Consider the following 19,572-nt stretch of genomic DNA (forward strand, 5'->3'; position numbering starts at 1 on the left):
GAACTTCCTCTATGGCTCTTGCCTGAAGAAGTGATAAGACCTCCCATTGAAGGGCAATCTCATGAGAGTGATTCCTGAAGAGGGACAGGGAAGAGAGGGTGCAGGGGGAGGGGGTAGAACTGTACTGGATGGCATACCCCAATTCCACCATGCTTAAGACCCATCACCGGCCTGAAGTTATGTGGGTCCAAATACCTAGGAAGTGCGATAAGCGATTGGTAAGACTACACTTTAGTCATGGGTAGTTTTAGTAAAAGTCATGGGCAGATCACAGGCAATAAACAGAAAAATCACAGCCCATGACCTGTCCATTACCTTTACTGTAAATACCTCTGACTAAATCTTGGATGGGGAGCGCCCGGGGCCATTCCCACCGGCTGCTGCTCAGGCCATCTCTGGGGCCAGCGGCCACCAAACAGCAGCTGGTGCAGCTGTTCCTGGGGCCATTGCTCTAGCCATCCCCGGACAAGCTCAAGAGGTTCCCAGGGCCAGCCTCACTGGCCACGGCTTGAGCAGGCCCTGGGGCCAGCAGCCAGCCCCAGACCACTGCTCAGGTGGTCACTGGGGCCAGCCACACCAGCTGCTGCTCAGGCGGTCCTCGGGGCCAGCAGCAGGGGGTTGCCCCTGCAGCAGTCAGTGCAGCTGGCCCCGGGGCTGTGAGAGTGGCTGGCTGTGGGGCCGTTCCAGCAGCAGCTGGTTTGCTGTCCCCAAGGCCAGCTGCTTGGGTGGCCCTGGGGAGAGCCACACTGCCCACTGCAGAAGTCATGGAGGTTGTGGAAAATCACAGAATCCGTGACTTCCGTGAGCTCCATGACAGACACGCAGCCTTAGTGATTGGTAAACCAACACTGGAGAACAGATGGAGCTATGGTGACTAGTACACTCCCCTTCACAAACCCATCAAAATGCCTGCTTGGATGAAGTGGCTGGACAGGATGAGGGCAGCAGAGGGCATCTTCTTTAATCTCAGCTCTTTTTCCTTAGTGGATCTTGGGATTGGGGAAGAAAACCCCTAGTGTCTGTATGGCTGCTGCGGATGAAGCTGCTTCCTTTTTACTGCTGGGGTATGCATCCCAAGGGATCTGAATGTTGCCATGGAATTCTTAAGGCTCTGAAACTTGTCGTCTGTTTTCTCTGAAAAGAGGGAGGGATCTTATCTTCCTTTAAGGTCCTGGATAGTCTGTGGGACCTTTAGAGCAATGGTCTCCAAAGTGGGGGTGCGCAAGACGATCCATGGGGGGGGGGGCGCGGTGAGAGGAGCGCCACTGGAGGGGAAAAAAGGGGGGGGCATGGCCAGAGGAGGGAGGAAGCGAGCAAGCAAGGAAGCTGTCCCTCCCTGCCAGGCAGGGCCAGCCGGAACGCAGGGGCTTTAGGGGCTGCAGGGTCCTGGGCTAAGGGGGCCCCAGGATCCTGGCCTGCAGCTCTAAAGCCCCTTTCGGAATGCGGACCCGAGTCCTCTGGCCCATGGAGGAGCAGGGGCAGCCACGCAGCCAGTGGCCGGAGAGAAGCGGCGCTTTGAAGGGGAAAGCGCCGCTTCTCTCCGGCCGCTGGCTGCACGGCTGCACCTGCTCCTCCTGAGTCCTCCAGCCCGTGCTCATAGGGCCGCATTCCGAAAGGGGCTTTAGAGCTGCAGGCCAGGGCCCCGGGGCCCCTTTGGCCCAGGGCCCTGCAGCCCCTAAAGCCCCTGGGTGGCCCTGCCTGCCCTGGGAGGGGGAGGGGTAGCTCCCAGAATCGCGGCCATGGGGGCGGTGTCGCGCTGCGCAGAGCCACTTGCACAACCCCTGCACCAAACAGGAGCTGCCCCAGGTAAGTGCTCTGCACCTCCTGCCTCCCCCAGCCCTGAGCCTCCTCCCGCACCCCCACCCTGAGTGCCCTCCCGCACCCTAACTGCTTCCCAGACCCCAGACTGAGTGCTGTCCCGCACCCTAACTCCCTCCCAGAGCACCCTCCTGCACCCCAACTCCCTCCCAGACCCTGCACCCCACTCTCAGCACCCTCCCACACCCTGCACCTCACCCTGAGCGCCCTCCTGCACCTAACCCTAACCCAGACCTTCAAATCGCTGTATCACAAAGTGTTAAACCAAGATTTTCAGAAACAATGAAGCATATTCAAATCACATTGCTCTCACTAAAAAAAATTAATTTTTTTTGGTGAAAGCAAAGAGGTTTTTGTACCATTAATAAAATACAAAATTTTAAAAATATTGTTTATTTCATCTTTATTTCATGCTTTAATTTCTATTTTTTGTGTATGTTTTATAATGTACATAATATATTAGTACAGTAGTACATGTATATAATTTATACATAAATATACATATATTGGGGGTGCGTGCTCAAAATTTTTTTACTGATGGGGTGCACAATCAAAAAAGTTTGGAAACCACTGCTCTAGAGGTAGCCCACACAACTGCAACCATGAACACCGTCTCATAGTAATAGCTGATGCCACGGTTTGAGCAACCGGGTCTGTGCTATCCAAACTATCCTGAAGAGCAGTCCTAGCAACTGGTTTAACCTCTCCAGCCATTACTGCAAATTCTTGTCTATTTGATAGCTAGAGCCCTACCAAATTCACGGCCATGAAAAATGTGTGTCAGACCGTGAAATTTGGCCTTTTGTGTGCTTTTACCCTATATTGTACTATGTAGATTTCACAGAGAGACCAGCGTTTCTTAAATTGGGGTGTCCTGACCCAGGAGAGAGTTGCAGGGGGTCACCAGGTTATTTTAGGGGGGGTCGCGATATTGTCACCCTTACTTCTGCGCTGACTTTAGAGCTGGGCGGCTGCAGAGCAGCAGAGGCAGGCCGAGCGCCCAGCTCTGAAGGCAGCACCCCGCCAGCAGCAGCGCAGAAGTAAGGGTGGCAATACCATACCATGCTATCCTGACATCTGCGCTGCTGCTGACTGGCTCTGCCTTCAGAGCTGGGTCCCGGGCTGCAGCTGCCACTCTCCAGCTGCCCAGCTCTGAAGATAATGCTGCTGCCAGCAGCAGAGTAAAAGTAAGAGTAGCAGTACCGTGACCCCCACCCTTCCACAACTCCTTTTTGGGTCAGGACACAACACCATGCAGTTACAACACCATGAAATTTCAGATTTAAATAGCTGAAATCATGAAAATTTATTATTTTAAAAATCTTATGACCATGAAATTGACCAAAGAGGTCCTACCAAATTCACGGTCCATATCTTTAGTCCTCTGGTAGCTTGTCTTTAAATTTCATAATGTTCTTCCAGAAAGTGAAGTCATATCGACTCAGGAGAGCATGTTGGTTTGCAATTCTGAATTTCACGGTTCCTGAAGAATAAAGCGTGCAACCAAACAGATCCAGCTTCTTTGAGTCTTTACCTTTCGGTGTGGATGCTTTTTGGCCCCACCTTTCCCACACATTGGCAGCAGCCAACACAAGAGAACCTGGAGGGATGGGGGGAAAAGGGGGATGAGAATAAACATGTTCATACCCCTAAGAGGGGACAAAGTATCTTCTTCTTTGCCCCCACAGCAAAACAAGCTGAGAGAAGAGTATCTGCCTAACTGGTAGAGCCACCCTGGCTAAGGTGACTGATACCAGGACGACCACTAACCTTTAAGAGCTTTCGTGCATCTCGTCTGCCTGAATGCGAAATACAGAGGCAACTCTTTAAAAGACCTTGATGAGCTCGGTGGTCATCTGGTGGTGGCTCAACAGCCTCATCTAGTGATGAGGAAGTAAGAGGCATCTGAGGCAGCAGTTGGTCTGTGGCATGCGACAGGGAGGGGGCGTGAGTGGTTTCTAGCTGCTTGGTACCAGTCTCAGTACTGGGAAAATTATGCTTTTTGTGCTGATGTCTCTGGTGCACTCTCCATGACAGCAAGTGAGATGACTGAGAGGAGGTCTAGGAGGGGGGAACACACCAGAATGGCCAAGGATATGGGCCTGGGACCCATCCTTGCCTGGGCCATTGACCCTTAGGAGGACGCCAGTGCTGGGGCTGCTGCATGGCCCAGGGGGTCCCAACGATTCTGAGGGGGGATATGTTCCCCGTCCTGGGCGGGATACAGAAGACCTCACCTCTAAGTCCCAGGAAGAAGAGTCAGATGCTTCTGACAGCAGAGGTGCAAATCCAGATGTGACTGGTGAGAGGTAGCCTGAGCCTGGGCATGGCGGTATCACAGAAATCATGGGAAGCTTTCCTCTAGAAAACATGGACTTCTATGGAGGCTTGGGTAGCAGCACTGCAGGATCTGGATGAAGCGAGGTATGAACCATGGGCATCAGTACCAGCTGAGGACCTTTCCTGCTGGCCATACCGGTACTGTGAGGCTAAGCACGTTTCTTGAGGCTGCATATGCTTCTGGGGTTGTTGGGATTAGCATCATCTGTTGGCTCTGAAAATGCCTTTCAGGGGGACAGCCTCAGACCTGGCACAGGCTCCCAAGATGATGATCTCCTCTTAGGAGGTGACAAGCCTGCCTGTGGGAGGCGGGGGGGTTGTCTCTCCCCTGAATGCTTCTTCAGGTTTGTGCCTCTGTCTGGCTGCAGTACGGACGCAGCCGAGCGAGGAACTGAACCTGAGGAAGGCCTGAACCTTTCCTTTGGTCCTTGAGTACAGTCCCAAGAAGCTGCAGACATCTCTGGCAGAGCATTCCATACCGAAGTTGATGTACCTGAGGTGCTCTCCCTGCGTGACAACTCTGATGGGGGTCGAAGTGCTGCCTCTATAAGCAAGCACTCAAGCCTCACCATCTTATTTTTTAATGGAGCTTGAATCACCTGCAAATGTGACATGTGTCACTAATATGGGATTCCCCCAAACATTTCAAACAGGTTGAGTGCGGGTCGCTGACCGGCATGGGTTTTGTGAAGGTCCAGCAAGACTTAATCCCTTGTGAATGCAGCACTGTTCTGGTACGGGAAGATAAAAAAAGTGGTCCAAATAGACCGAAAATGGAAACCTAGCACTACAAGTTGTCTAACACTAACTATAAATAATAAACTAGTAAACAGGATCTAAATACAGAAAAGGAGTGAGGGAAGCACTTGAATTAACAGGCCTGAATTGTTCCAAAAACTGTCACTACCAGTAAGGAGGAACTGAAGCAGGTTGGGGTGGCTCTGCCCCCTTATACCACCGACAGAAGGCACTCCAGCCACCCTGACGGGTACCGATGAGGGGGAAATTTTTCCAACATCTGTGCACAGGGCACACTCACACCTACAGTGGAATGGGAATGTGCAATTATTCAAAGAAGAAACTCCTTTTCCTTATAAACCTTTCCCCGTAGATTTCCCCCACCCAGTCACTGCCCTTGCATATTCTGCAGACAAGTCATAGAATCAAGTTAGGCAGATCATTACTGGCTCAGGTGCGTAAGCTCCTTGGAGACCCATTTTCCTTACCTTCGTGTTGGCGCATGCTTTCCCCTTCTTGTAGTCTTTGTGGCTGCCCCTCTTGTCTATCTTGGCCCAGAGGGCTTTGGCTTTCCAGTAGTTGAGCTTGGACTTGAGTTTATGATAGAAAGAACGATAGTCCTTGGGCTTTAGCTCTAGGTAGTCACAAAGCTCTTGGAAAGCTTTCAGAGTCCCCTTACAGGTTGTGGCCTGGACAAATCTGTCGAAGAGAATGTGGGCTTGGTTCACCTTCTCATTCCTGCTTTCCTCCATGCTTCCCACTCAACAGCTGCCCTAGTTGGTGTGGGGTCAGCTGTGCTCTACCAGCCTGGTGGTCTTCCTGATGTTGCTCTGCCCAGTCACTTCCACCTCTAGCCCACAAGCATTATTAACCTAGAAAGTAGCAGAGAGAAATGTCAATGAACTTGCATTTACTCATGTTTCTAGAGTTACAACTTTGATCACCTAAAGTAGTTCAATCTTTCCATAAATAGTAAGGCAATGGTCCTCACTGAGGCCAGTTGAATACCACACAATTGGAGGTTCTCAGCCAAGCTGATGGAGATAAACATTCTAAAAAAAATTACTAGAACTGTTTGAAAACAGTTCTACATCTGATTTTTTTAAGACCATCAAATCATGAATGCTCTGTCTGATTCCCTCCCACACACAAGTTTTTCCAAACATTTTTTTCTTTTGTGCTCCATAGTCAGAAGTCTGAAGTGAATTGGATAAATTTTGGTGAAGTTGGGGAGAGGAGGAGGAGGCAGTGTTTAAATAAAACAAAAACAAAAAAACAAAACAAAAACATCAGGCTTTTAATTGTAATGAAAAGCTAGACATAACCATAGCGGTGGAGAGACCAGTACCTCCATAACACAGCTGTGCTTACATCTAGCTCCTCTTATGAACACCAGCACCACCAACATAAGAAAAAGTTGCAAGAGTTGAGATTCCACCAGCAAAATCAATGCTGGTTCTTTGATTCAACAAGAGACATGCATCTCTACATACAGCACCTGGAGAAGAGGAAATAGCATGCTGAAGATGGTGCTACTGGGCTGAAGAAGCCTCAAACACAGTGACCTTAAAAGAGTGACCTAAGAAAAGTGATCATGGCTACTTCACTCCAAGGAAGTTTAACCAGCAAATGGCAACCAAATGACTGAGGAAGAAAAGGACAACAAAATAAAAATAAAAATATCTAACTCATTTCATCAGTAGATCTCACAGTGCTTTACAAAGGAGATCAGTATCACTAGAATGAAAAAGATGCCAAGTGTACCTGCTCCATCACACTAGGGCATTCACTTTGCCCTGTTTAGCCTCTCTGTGGGTATTCTTCTGGCCTTAATTGCTTTTTGGGAACTGGATATGATGGAGTGATTTGGATGCTGTATTATCATCACTGTAAACTCTTCCCGTTAGGGGTACAGCATTTTATATGAACTCATTAAAGGCAGCTTTGCAGTTTTTGCTGAAAGAAAAAAAAGGAGGCTAGGGAAGAAAAGGCATCTAAGGATTCAGATAAAAAACTTCCAGGTTCTCACCAGAAAGGAAGCCAAGTCAAACGTTGCAGCTCATATCGATGCCTCGATAGGTCATAGCTTTGCAGCAGTTTGTTTGGGCACATTGCACCATACCCCAACATGACAGTGAATACTCAGTGCTGGGAATGGTGGAGTAGGCTGATACCCCATTACACAACAAAGAATTCTTTTTTGTTCGAGAGAAACAAGTTTTCACCTACAGAATCCAGAGCATGGCGGCGTGTTTACACAACTCAGACTTCATTAGGGCAACTGTTTTAGTGCACTGAAGTGGTTTCTCTGATTGGCTGCCAGTAGTTATGGCCATATCAGTAACATCCACTAAATGGCATGGAAATGATGATCTTCCTTATTTTTAATCTTAATTCCCATTTCACAAGAGTGAAAATTCTCTCCAGGCTGTGGCTCTCAAGGCATACTTTTCCAGGGGTTGAAGTCACTGTGCTTTAAGCCTTGAAAGAGACAATGTCGCCCCTCTTCTAACCCCAGAGGAATGCTAAAAAGCACTCCAACATAATGCTTGTCATGTTGGATTGCTTACTTCGTTTATATCTATGTAATGCTGACTGTAAGCCCTCCCCCTAATTAGCTAAAAGATTCAAGGTACAACTTCTGTTTTGTGTTGTGTCTACTTGTCACTCACCATTACTCAAAGATCCTAACACTCAGTGTGATCCTTGCATTAAGTGCTATCTCCAGGCTTCCTATCACTTACAAAATGCTTCCCAATAATGAATAATCTAGATTAAGGGACATAAACCCCCTGCAGATAATTGCAATTTTGCAGAGAAGTCCATTAGTCTACAGAGCATTATTAATGCACCCAGATCCAAGCCACCACAGGATTCATTCCTTAATGCTGCCTCTATTTTTATTTCACCAAACAAATGCAACAGAATGATCCTGCAGTGGAGTCTCCCTGTGGGTTAAACCCAAAACTGCTACAGTTCCAGAAATCTATTTCTTTGTGTTTAAACTCTGCCAAGCCATGTCCTTCTTCTAGGTTTGTCTCATTGTACACAGCTTAACCAAAGTGGTGTATTAAATATTTGAGGGGTGCGGGGACAGGACTCCTCTTCACACTCCACTTTATAAAGGGCTATATTTAAACCACTTATTCTTAAAGAAGAAATTCAGTTGTTCTTTCTGCATGTAGCTTCACTGGATTTCCATTTACCTCCCACTCCCACAATTTCTACATTCTTGATGCAAAAAAATTGAAGCCCCTGAAATCAGAGGGCAACAAGCCAGAGATCACAGGGACTACAGGAGCCAAGGCAAGGACAGGCAGAAGTATTTGCCAGGTTTCCAGGGTATAAGTATGTGTCTCTGGCTTTTCTGCAAGTCGGCAGTATCCTGCATGTTTTGTCTCGAGGCAGCTGATTGCTGACTCAGAAGCTCTGCACATTCCTTGGCTACTACACTGAAGTGTTGGGAAAGAAAGACAAAGCCCATGAAGAGCATGCAGGAACAGGGCTCATGTTTCTATTTACAACAATAGCAAGAGGTTGTCATTGACTCATGGTTGCAAGTACGCTCAGGATCTGCAGCTCATGTCAGGACAAAAGAAAACAACAAAAATAAAACATGCTATGAATGATTCCAGGTGCTGTTTCCTCCCTACAGTCACCACAGAACGTTAATTTCAAAGTTGCATAAACATTTGAACAGATGTGCAAATGGTAAGAGAACGGGTTGCCTGCAAAACTCATTCCCATCCTGGCTCTAAGTCCAATTTAGCAAGTTGGAAGAGGTCTTGGAGGTGATGTGTGCTTTGGAGTTTGATCATGCAAGTGACTGGGAAAGCATTAGATAGAACAAACATTTTTTTCTTCCAAGCAATATTCATCCCTTCTGAGGTTCTTGCGATTTCATAACCAGCACCAAAAAAAAAAAAAACACGTTAAAAGAGGCAAGATAGGAATGCTCCGAATCTCTGAACTTTACAGGCATCAGCCTATGACACCTCTCAGAACTTAACCTCTGAACAAGGTAAGATCTTTCATAGAATCCAGTACAAAACGGTTATTCCAAACAACAAAAAGCTCCTTTTAATGCCAAGATTGTTTTATTTATTACAGATTGAATCAAAGAAATGGCCCCCTCTGCAGAACATCCAACTCATGCTAAATAACATGTGGATATTTACTAGCCTTTTGGGTTGGAGGGCAAGGCCAGTCAGGCTGTAAAACAAAATTCAAAATGGATTGCTATACCTAGAGCTATAAAATACTCCACTTATTTTTGCCCCATATTATACAGACAAGAAACAGGGAGATAGCAGGAGCAAAGATGCAGCTGCAATGTTTGTTGCTTCCCCTCCACAACCGAGAGCAGAATGTCAACATCATGCACAGTATGTTTTAAGACGTTATTTAAATCTGCCTCCGTTCCATAAAATTTAGCAGACAGGAAAGCATACTGGACATTAGATCTGCTTGTCTTCTAATAAACTAACCAAAAGTCCAGCAGGGGCTGAAACATTTTGGTTTTCATTTGTCTCCTCTGAATGTATTCTTCAAGGTGGAACACGGGTGGGAGAGGTATAGCCCATATAGGAACTAAGCTGCTCAAACAAGAACCTGCTCTTCCTAAAGGAAAATAGTGCATATTAACCGCTCACAAGGAGCAAGTCTGCACCTCAAGAAAATTGATGCCCCCCCCCCCAAAAAGATTTAAAATAAATACCTCAAAAGGAAGAGAATGTACGAGCTGGTGACTGCAAAAATGGCTGCATGGAGATGTTTGGGCCAGTTTATACTATATCCAGGGAATCTTAGGTTTTTACCCTGTTCACCAGGGATGGTTTAGGTATACTTGATGTCACCTCAGAGCACGGAGCTGGACTAGATGACCTCTTGAGGTGCCTTCCAGTCCTACTTTTCTAAGATTTTATGATTCTGTATTCACTGTGTCAGTTGCCTTGAAATAAGCACTGCAAGTGTCTGAAAAATGGATTGAGATGTTGTCTAGATTCACTGTGGCAATAATTACCTCCCTGAACTCAACTAAAATACTATTTTGCATCTTCCTCCTGCATTATCCCGAGACTTGGCAGAATTTTATTTTTATTTTTTCATAATTCTGGCAGGTAATACCTATGTTTATTTTTAAGCATTTTTCCTGATTTTTAAATTGATTTACATTTTCATATGTGCATGAAATTATGGGGCTTTCAAACAGTTATTTAATGATAGTCTCTCAAATTCTCAAGCAGCATTTTTCTTACTTTTCCTAGCTGTAAAATTTGATTATTACGGATAGAAATGTTGTTGGTTTGTGTGTGTGTGCACACCATGAAATTAATGTTAACTGACACTGACTGATAAAAATCTAATGCATCCAAACCTAGTTACCCTGTGACCACAACGGAAGTTCCTACATTAAGAGTGCACCTAAGTGGGGACAGAGACAAATGGACAGCCGCCTTCTTCTACAGCAGGGGTTCTCAACCTTTTTCTTTCTGAGGCCCTCCCCCCCCCCCCCAAACATGCTATAAAAACTCCATGGCCCACCTGTGCCACAACTGTTTTGCTGCATATAAAAGCCACGTCCAGCAAGGGGTAGCAAGCAGGGCAGTTGCCCAGGGCTCCACGCCAAAGGGCACCCTGCGAAGCTGAGTTGCTCAGGCTTCTGCTTTACCCCGGGTGGTGGGGCTCAGGACCATGGGCTTCAGTCTTGTGTGGCAGGGCTTAGACTTTCTGCTCTGGGCCCCAGCGTGTCTAATATTGGCCCTGCTTGGCAGACCCCCTGAAACTTGCTCATGGCTCCCCCCAGGGGGCCCTAGACCCCTGGTTGAGAACCACTGTTCTACAGTATGATTAGAATAGGGTGACCAGACAGTAAGTGTGAAAAATCAGGACAAGGGTAGGGAGTAATTGGCATCTATATAAGAAAAAGCCCCAAATATCAGGACTGTCCCTATAAAAATCGGGACATCTGGTCACCCTAGATTAGAATGACAGTGTCCCAAATGGCCGTGTGGTGAGTCAGGATTCCCTTCAGCTATCTGCAGCAAGGCAGAGTTGCTCAACTTAGTCACCCAAGTTAAGAATTTTTTAATTCAGGGCTCATTTTAAACAGTTTCAATGAGTCACAAAATGCTCATAACACAAGACTGCCCAGCGGCAGCATTTATCCATTCAAGGAAAAATGAAAGAGAGAAGCTAGACGGATATAATGCATCTGCTCACTTTTTCTCTCCTTATAAGATCACAAGGGAATAGTAAGAGATGTGGAAAGCTGGTATAATACAAGACCAGCTTCAGGAGGAAAGGAATGAGCCCAGCCCGAATGACCTGACATCTATCATTTCACCCAGCAAGTGCAGCACCCGTTCACAAGGTACAATGATGCTGAGTTCCATTGATGGGTGGCTCCCCTGAGAGCAGAAATCCTCCTCTCAGGCAATTAAGGACTCTAGTGGAACTACCACTTTAAAATCAAGACCAGACTCTTGTTCTTTAAGGGCCTCAGGTCCTGGCACTGTCACCACATTTCAAAGCACCACAAGGTATGCTGCACTGATGGCACAATAGCCAAGGAATTTCATTTCTCAAGGAAGAAAATGCCTTCTGGAGGGCGGATGTGCTCCCTCAGTACACAGAGGGGGAATGCCCAACCAAACTGATCTTCGGAGTGTGGCAGTCAACATACATTATATTCCAATAAGGTGAAGTGAGCAACACTCACCTATATGAAACAGGCTCTAAAAGTATAAGAAGGGGGATGCCAAAGGCAACATGTGCAGTTTGACAGGTAGAATCCCTGGCTATTGCCCCAAATCCTCAAGAGACGTTTCCTGGGAGCAGGGAAAAATCCCAACATCCCAACTAATGTAGTGAAAATATTAACAAGAGACTTACGTAGCATTCATTAGCCAAAGCATTCTTCAAAGTGTGGGTAAGCACCAATAACCCCATTTTACAGTTGTCTAAATTAAGGTACAGAGTAAATAGCATGAAGCAGCTCTATTACCTGTCTGCTGTTCTGAGATAAACTTATAGCCAATCAATCTTTACATCCTAACTCCCTGAAGTAAACCCCTCCATTCATGATGGACTCCAGCCATTGCAGTGGATATGACTTGGTGCACTCAGTTGCTCCCATACAGTGCCAGTTTCTGCCCAAACTTCCTGGGGCATCCCCCTCTTTCCTCTCAGACTTTTACTTCCCCAAAGATATGGGGTGCTTCCCCTGCCCCCGCTACTTCACCACCACCCCCAATACTGCCATTTCATCCCTTCTTTCTGATCAACTGCCATGGAACCTTTCGGCTCTGCTATTCCACTAGACCAGTGGTCCCCAAACTTTTCAGGGTGCCCCCCCCCACTTACTCCTGTCCACCTCCACCCCGGGGCTACGCTCTGGCTACCGGAGTGGATGCGGTTGGGGTAAGGGGGCTTAGGCTGGGAGCAGGTCTGCAGTCAGGAACAGGGCTGGGAACGGAGCATGGCCAGGGGCTGAGGCTGGGTGCGGAGCCGCTGTTGCAACATAGACAGGGGCTAAGGCTGGGTGCGGGATCGGAGCATAGCTGGGGTGGCTCTCCCTCCCCACCCCCCGGGGGGCTGGACCAGGCCCTGCTACTCCCCATCCCTGAACGTTCCTCTACACCTCCTAGATTTGGGGACCTCTGCACTAGTCTCTCATCATCCTGAAAAGGTTTCTCTAAAGACTACTGTAACTGTCCCCAGTCTTATTCCTCACCGGAAGGGGTGATACTCCATGTGTATGCAACACACCCCTTTTCAGGTCAATCTACAATCACTTCACACCATAGTAGGCAGAGATACAGACACGTTTGTCTTCAATACTGAATCGGGTGAGACGGGGTGGGACACCTGGGTGTTTCTGAACGCAAAAGCGCTGAGGATGTCCTACTACTTCATTTCACAGGCAGACCCACTGAAACATACTGCCAGGATTAGACACCACCCTAGCAGATCCTACAAGGTGGACATTCCTAGAATTCCTCCACAGCTATCCTATAATTCATTGACAGCTTTGGTTTAAAGGAGGTCTCTGAAAAATGGCTGGACTGGACACTTTCATATGACAAAAACATAATCTACTCTCTTTGGGAGGCCCCAGCTACCACTCCTGCTGAGGATCAGTATTTCCTGCACAGCAGACCTCCCCAGCTTTGGAACAAGGTACAGGATACAGATTAGTTGTATCTCTGTTGACCCAGCATGATATACCACTGGAAGGGTATGCTTGCAGGGGAGAGAAGAGGTTTTTTTAAAAAACAAACAATCAGTCAAACAAACAAAAAAACCCCACAACATTGAACACTAAAAGAATGAAGAATTTCGTGACTCTTAATAAAGAATGCAAAGGGCATACAGCCTGGAAGCTGTGGACAGAGTATGGGGACTCCAGCAGTATGGTAATCTAAATCCTTTGAGGACTGGATTTTCTACCAGCATCCTGGGGGAAAAAAATTATATACATTTTCCAGGGAAGCAGTTTGGCAACAGGTAATCAGAGGTTACATTATGGTATAGTCTAGATGCCAAAAGAACTTCAAAAGAGCAAGTTAACTGGCTAACAAGAACCACATAGAATGTGGTTTTAATACATATAAAAAAATTCAAGATCAGTGTACACCTCTGTCAGAACCAACGGGTGACTGTGACCCAGGAAAGCCAAACAGGAGAGATGGTAAAAACAAGCTGTAATTGTATCACGTGAATACTGCACATATATACACTTTTTGAAGAGCAATAAAATTTCCTATGAAATTTAGAAATTTCTAACCTGACATAGGACAGGCAGGTGTTACACAAGCTTCTCTTTTGCCACACTCAGCTCCACCAGCATGCTTCAGTTCTACCCTGCAGCAACTCCAGCTAGCCTTGCCGTATACATCTCAGCACAGACTGATAATTGAATAGAATTATATTGTCCCAACTCGGCTGAGATCGCTAAACCCACAGGCACCGGCTTCCTCCAGGCCCCAAGGGTGCTCAAACCTCTTTTCCACCCCCACCCGCCCCCTTCCCCAAGCCCCCACCCCGCCTCTTAACACCCCAGCTCCGCCCCAGGCCCTGCCTCCACCCAACCCCCACCCCACCTCTTCCCACCCCTGATCCTTCCTTCCCAGTTCTGCCACCTCCACCAAGTGCACCCTGTCCCCGTGCCTCTCCCTCCCACACCTCCTGCACACCGCAAAACACATGATCTTGGTGGACAGAAGGTGCTGGGAGGGAGGGGGAGGAGTCGATCAGCAGGGCTGCAGGCAGACCGGAGGCGCTGGGGGGAAAGGAAGGGAGTTGGCTGCTGGTAGGTGCTTAGCACCCACTAATTTTTTTCCATGGGTGCTCATGACCAAGACCATTTTCACCCTGGTCATCAAGAGATGTCTCAACACAACAGGCATGAAGCTCAGACACTCAGCCATCTGTGTCAGCATTAGCAATCTTGTATTTAGCTGTGACACTAAGTACCCTTCCCAGACCTGAAGAAGAGCTCTATGTAGCTCAAAAGCTTCTCCCTCTCTCAACAATAGAAGTTGGTCCAATAAAAGATATCACCTCACCCACTTTGTCTCTCTAACATCCTGGGACCGACACAGCTACAACTACACTGCATATCCCAGAAAAGTGACACTCGGGATTTTTTTTTTTTTTTTTTTTTTAATTCTGAGGCACACTCCCTAGCATGTTTTGGTGAATACCAGATTCTCAATAGCTAAATGTAAATGTTCCCAACCACTTGCACCCACATGTAAATAAACCACTCATAGATGAGCGAATGTTGTAGCACTTTGTGCTGCTTCCAACTTTTCAGCTGTTCTGGTGATGAAGAAAAACTTTCTGGAAGGGAGTGGGTAGAAAAAGAACAGGCAGACAGGGGACACACAAAGTTGTGGCATGAGACTGATGATTTCCCCACCACACCCACATGTGATGAAAAGCTAGGGCATCGGTTATGAAGAACATTGCTCTGAGTAGCTCAAATACATCACTTAAAGGAAACACTTCCTGTTTCTGTTATGGAAGACTGGATTTGGTAGACAGAAGGGTTGATAGGTTTGGAAATCTAAATTCTTTACTGCAGAACCAGCAACAGCATTTGGGAGAGAAGCTGCCAAAACAAACCAACAGTTGGGCATGAGGGCTGTATAGATTTCCCTCCGCCCCACGCAGCCACTTCATTTGAGCTTTTAAAACAAAATAAAAAAAAGACAAACTCTGTTTGGGAAAAAAAAAATCTGGGAGGGCAGGGAACCTATGAGTTCAAAAATGGAGATGATTGTCAACACCACCATACACACGGATTATGATGTACATATCTCAGGAATCCAATCCATAAAACATGGACCTCTATCACTTGAATCTCCATACAAGAATTAGAGACTATATTGTCTTTGCATGACAGCCCCTCTAGAAAGGGAGACCATCACAATCCACAAACACTTCAATAGATCTAATTACATACAGCAGAGGGCAGCAGCACATACACCAGCAGGAACGAGATTGATTGAGCAGAGAACTTGAACAGGATGCAGAGTGCAATTTGAAGAGAGCGAGAAAGAGGTTTTTTCCAACAAACTTTGAATATCTGTTTCAGTGGCCGGCTATTGTGCTTGAGTGGCAGGTTCAAGATGGGGATATAACCTTCAGTTTCAGGGTTATAGTTATTTACCTAGAATCTTATCCAAATCTATATTATAGAATCTATGTCACGTATCTAGAATCTTATCAGAATCAGGGTTATAGTTATGTATCTAGACTTTTATGCAGAGTCGTCTAGATCCCAGAGCTCACAGATTAAATTGCAAAAACTCAAAAGGATTGAAGATTAAATCTGAGTTTCTTAGCCTAAAACAAACAAATTAAGCACCAACCATATCTCACAAAACTGGTTCTTTTATTAGGCCTCTTTCTGCAGCTCTTGAAAGTCCTTTTCTAGAGCCTGCCTCAAGGCTGATTTCCCTCCAATAACTTATTTTATAGCCTAGAGACAGAATCTTCATCCAACCTCTCTCAGAGCAGGGGTGGGAAAACTAAGGCCCGTGGGACAGATCTGGACCCCCAGGGCTCTGGATCCAGCCTGCGAGATTGCCCACCATGGTGCTGCGGGCCCCGCACCACTCTCAGAAGCAGCCAGCACCACGTCCCTGCAGCCTCCCCCCGGGGAAGGGTGGGGGAGGGCAGAGGGCTCCATGCGTTACCCTTGCCTCCAGGCACCGCCCCCCCGCAGCTCCCATTGGCCGGGAACGGGGAACTGCGGCCAATGGGAGCTTTGGGGGAGGAACCTGGAGGTGCAGCAAGGGCAGTGCACTGGGAGCCCTCCGCTCTCCTCCCCTCCCCCACCCAGGGGCCGCAGCTCTCCCTGGAGCGGCACAGCATGGGGTCAGGGCAGGCGTGCAGGTAGCCCAAACCCTTCCTGCACCCTGCCCCCCAACTCCCTGCCCTAAGCCCCCTGTCTGCACCTCACACCCCTCCTGCACCCCGTTGTACACTCCACACCCCAACCCCCTGTCCTGAGCCCCATGCTGCACCCCACAAGCACCCCAACCCCCTGCCCTGAGCCTCCTCCCACAATCCGCACCCTTCCTGCACCCCAACCCCCTTCCGAGCCCCCTCATGCACCCTACACCCCTCCTCTGCCCCAATCCCTTGCCCTGAGCCCCTTCCTGCACACTGCACCCCCTCCTGCACCCAAACCCCCTGCCCTGCATACAATTTCTCCATCCAGATGTGGCCCTCGGCCCAAAAAGTTTACCCACCCTGTCTTAGAGGAATAGCATCCTTTCTCCGTAATAACATACCTACCCCCATAGCATCTGAGTTCTTAACCTAAAGGCATAACAATCTTAATTTTGTATTAATTCTTAAACCATTTGCTTATTTATTTGAATTATTACTCTTCTAAAATAGGAGTTCTGGGTGCCCTCACTTGGATAAAGGCCAACAGTTTTTAAAAACACACTAACAAACAGACATGTCAATTGACCAAAGATCAAATCAAATAACCCAGCAACATAATGTAATAGAAATCTGTCTCCCCACACAACCTCCAAAGTCTCATCCTATCACTATCCAGCTCTCCTCATGAGTAAGGGAGGGGAAAAAAAAAATGAGCATGGCACAGGAGGGGAGCATCTATCCTATGTTTTATTCAGGGTGCCCTGGGTAAAAGACTTTTATGATACATTATGTCCATTATATTTCCAAGAAGTTTGTGTGGAATTGAGCACTTGTTTCTCTGTAGTGTGACAAGATGGCGACAGTCTCCACACAGATAAGCATACCTTAACATTTCACTGCTCTCTACAGGACCAATGACCTGAATTCTGTGGAGAGCTGACAGCTGAGTAGGACCAGGACTTCTGTCTGGAGATGAAAGCCTCCATTTCATAGGTTAACAGCACTTGTGCATACCGTTAGTTTGCTTAAAAATAGCAACAGGGCTGTATGTTCCCCACTTGATTGGACATTTGGCTCCCACTAGATACTGAAACCAGCTTCAGTTGGCCAGATAACAACTCTTCTCAAGGCGCTGGGTATGCAGAGATGCCTCTCTCAGCAAAGATGATGCCAAGTTCAATGTTAATAGCAAGTGAAAATCTGTTAAGAAATCAGTTACAAAGGAAAGAGGCGGAGGAAGTTATTTGCTCTTCTCCCCTGAGGCTTTGGCATGCACAACTTCTGAAGTAAGGCAGCAACCATCATTTCCGGAGGCAAGCATGGCTAATGTTCTTGGATCCTGTGAGAAAAGGAGTTGGTATGAATTAGTCAGCGGGGAGCAGGGGATGAAGATTTAATCCAACATAAGTGTAAGGATGCCAATCAGCTAGGGTTACCACCTTTGAAATGCAAAAATAAAAAAGCCCCCCTCCCCCTCCACACACACGGCAAGCCCACGCAATCCCAACTCCCAACTAAAAGGCAAATTCGCAAACCTTCCTTTCTCCTCATTCTCATATGACTCAAACCCTCTCTTGCACACAGTTTTAATGGGTTATCACTTAAACTGCGGAAGTGGGAATACTGCACATCTTTAACTAGACATAGAACTTTTAACATTAGATATCTCAGTGCATTGTGGTGATAATGCAAATCTTTAGACCCATGTAAAACAACCCCCGGCAGATTAAATGATTTTTCTGGCAACTGGTAAATCCATTAAAAAAACTGGCTAGGCCAGTTGAATACTGGCAAGGTGGTAACCCTACAATCAGCAGTATCTGTGTCTATCAGCAGGAATACAAGAAGCTTCTGTCATTGCTTTTCACCCTCAAGGCCATTTCTATCTTCCCTTTTTAAGTCAATCCTCATTTGGATAAAGGCCAACAAGAAATGACTCTCCTTCAAGGATCTCTCAGGGGTACTGTTACTACCTGGCCAGTATTTGACCAACCTGGCTGGTTCTTTTTATGGATTTGCCAGTTGCCAGAAAAATAATTTAATCTGTCGGGGGTTTTTTTAACGTGGGTCTAAAGATTTGCATTATCACGATACACTGGAATAGCTACTGTTAAAATGTTCTGTGTCCAGCTAAAGATGCTGCAGCATTCCCATTTCCACAGTTTAAGAGATAATAGATCAAAACTGTTGAAAATGCAGCAGCTGTCTGCCCACCAACACGCAAGTGCATCGCGGATGTGAGAGAGAGAGGGTTTGAGTGACGGGAGAATAAGGAGACATACAATGTTGTGTTACCACTCTCTAGATCAGTGGTTCTCAACCTACTTACCCTTGTGGGCTGCATATACAGCTCTCTGTGTTGTGTGGGCCACATACACACAATACATACACTACCTGCATGGCTCTGATTGGGCCACAAGCAGCCGGTGGGTCTAGAAACTATAAGTGGCTGTTGGCGGGGAGGATTTGCGGAGTTGCCTTGTAGTTGGGGTTGCAGCAGGCTTGCCTGGAGGAGTGGGGGGTAGAAGGGTGCCTTTTTCTTTTTGCATTTCAAAGGTTGTAACCCTACTCAGGGGTGCAGGGAAATCCTTACCTGAGCTCCAAGAGGCTTTGTACAGAAGGCTTCTACAAGCACTGCTCTTTGATAACAGAGTAAATTTCAAGGAGAGACAGTGGCATGAGCAGAAGGAGATCCAAGAGCACCAGCTTTTTCACCAGACAAGGGAATAAAACTGTGGCTTGAAGAAAGCTTTGAGGCTTGATGGTGGAGTCTCTTAAATATCCCCTCCCCATGCAAACAAAGTAACCCCAAGGATTTAGCATGGGAGACAAACTTCTGGCTTACAATAGGTTTGCTCCTCTTTTGGCTCCTTCCTCCAAACACAGAAGTCAAATTCCAGCCATGAAAAAGAGTGCACGTGCATGAAAAGAAAATCAGTCTGTTCCAATTGGGCCATGCTCAGCAACATGAGTCACTACTAACAGTTCCAGGGCCATGTTAAACTGGCAGACTGCCATGTCATTAGCTCTGCCCTGACTAGCATGTTCTGGTGCATAAGAAATAAGTGTTCTATTTGGAAAAATAAACCTCAATTTCTCTCATCTCTTCTATCTTAGGCTGTTTCAGGAAGTCAACAAACCTGTCTGAGTGGCAAAAGTAGATAGGAGTGGGTCAAAATGCATATTCAAGAGCCAAATACATGTGATCCTTTAACACAGCAGCACAATGCCCACTGCAGCAGCAAGATTTGCATTTCTACCCCCTGCACA

The 19,572-nt window shown here is 46.9% G+C and overlaps 1 protein-coding gene across 1 annotated transcript in view; it reads right to left on the reverse strand.

Annotated features, from left to right (window-relative positions):
* Window positions 1-19,572, reverse strand: part of MICAL3 (microtubule associated monooxygenase, calponin and LIM domain containing 3) — a 346,852-nt gene that overhangs the window by 163,092 nt on the left and 164,188 nt on the right. Inside the window, exon 10 of the mRNA XM_044991795.1 lies at window positions 5,385-5,768. Within this exon, the coding sequence (XP_044847730.1) occupies window positions 5,385-5,648 (264 nt within the window). The 5' untranslated portion in view covers window positions 5,649-5,768. The remainder of the gene's footprint in view (window positions 1-5,384; window positions 5,769-19,572) is intronic.

The sequence above is a fragment of the Mauremys mutica genome, chromosome 1 (assembly GCF_020497125.1).
Source record: "Mauremys mutica isolate MM-2020 ecotype Southern chromosome 1, ASM2049712v1, whole genome shotgun sequence".
In the NCBI taxonomy this organism is placed as follows: Eukaryota; Metazoa; Chordata; order Testudines; family Geoemydidae; genus Mauremys; species Mauremys mutica.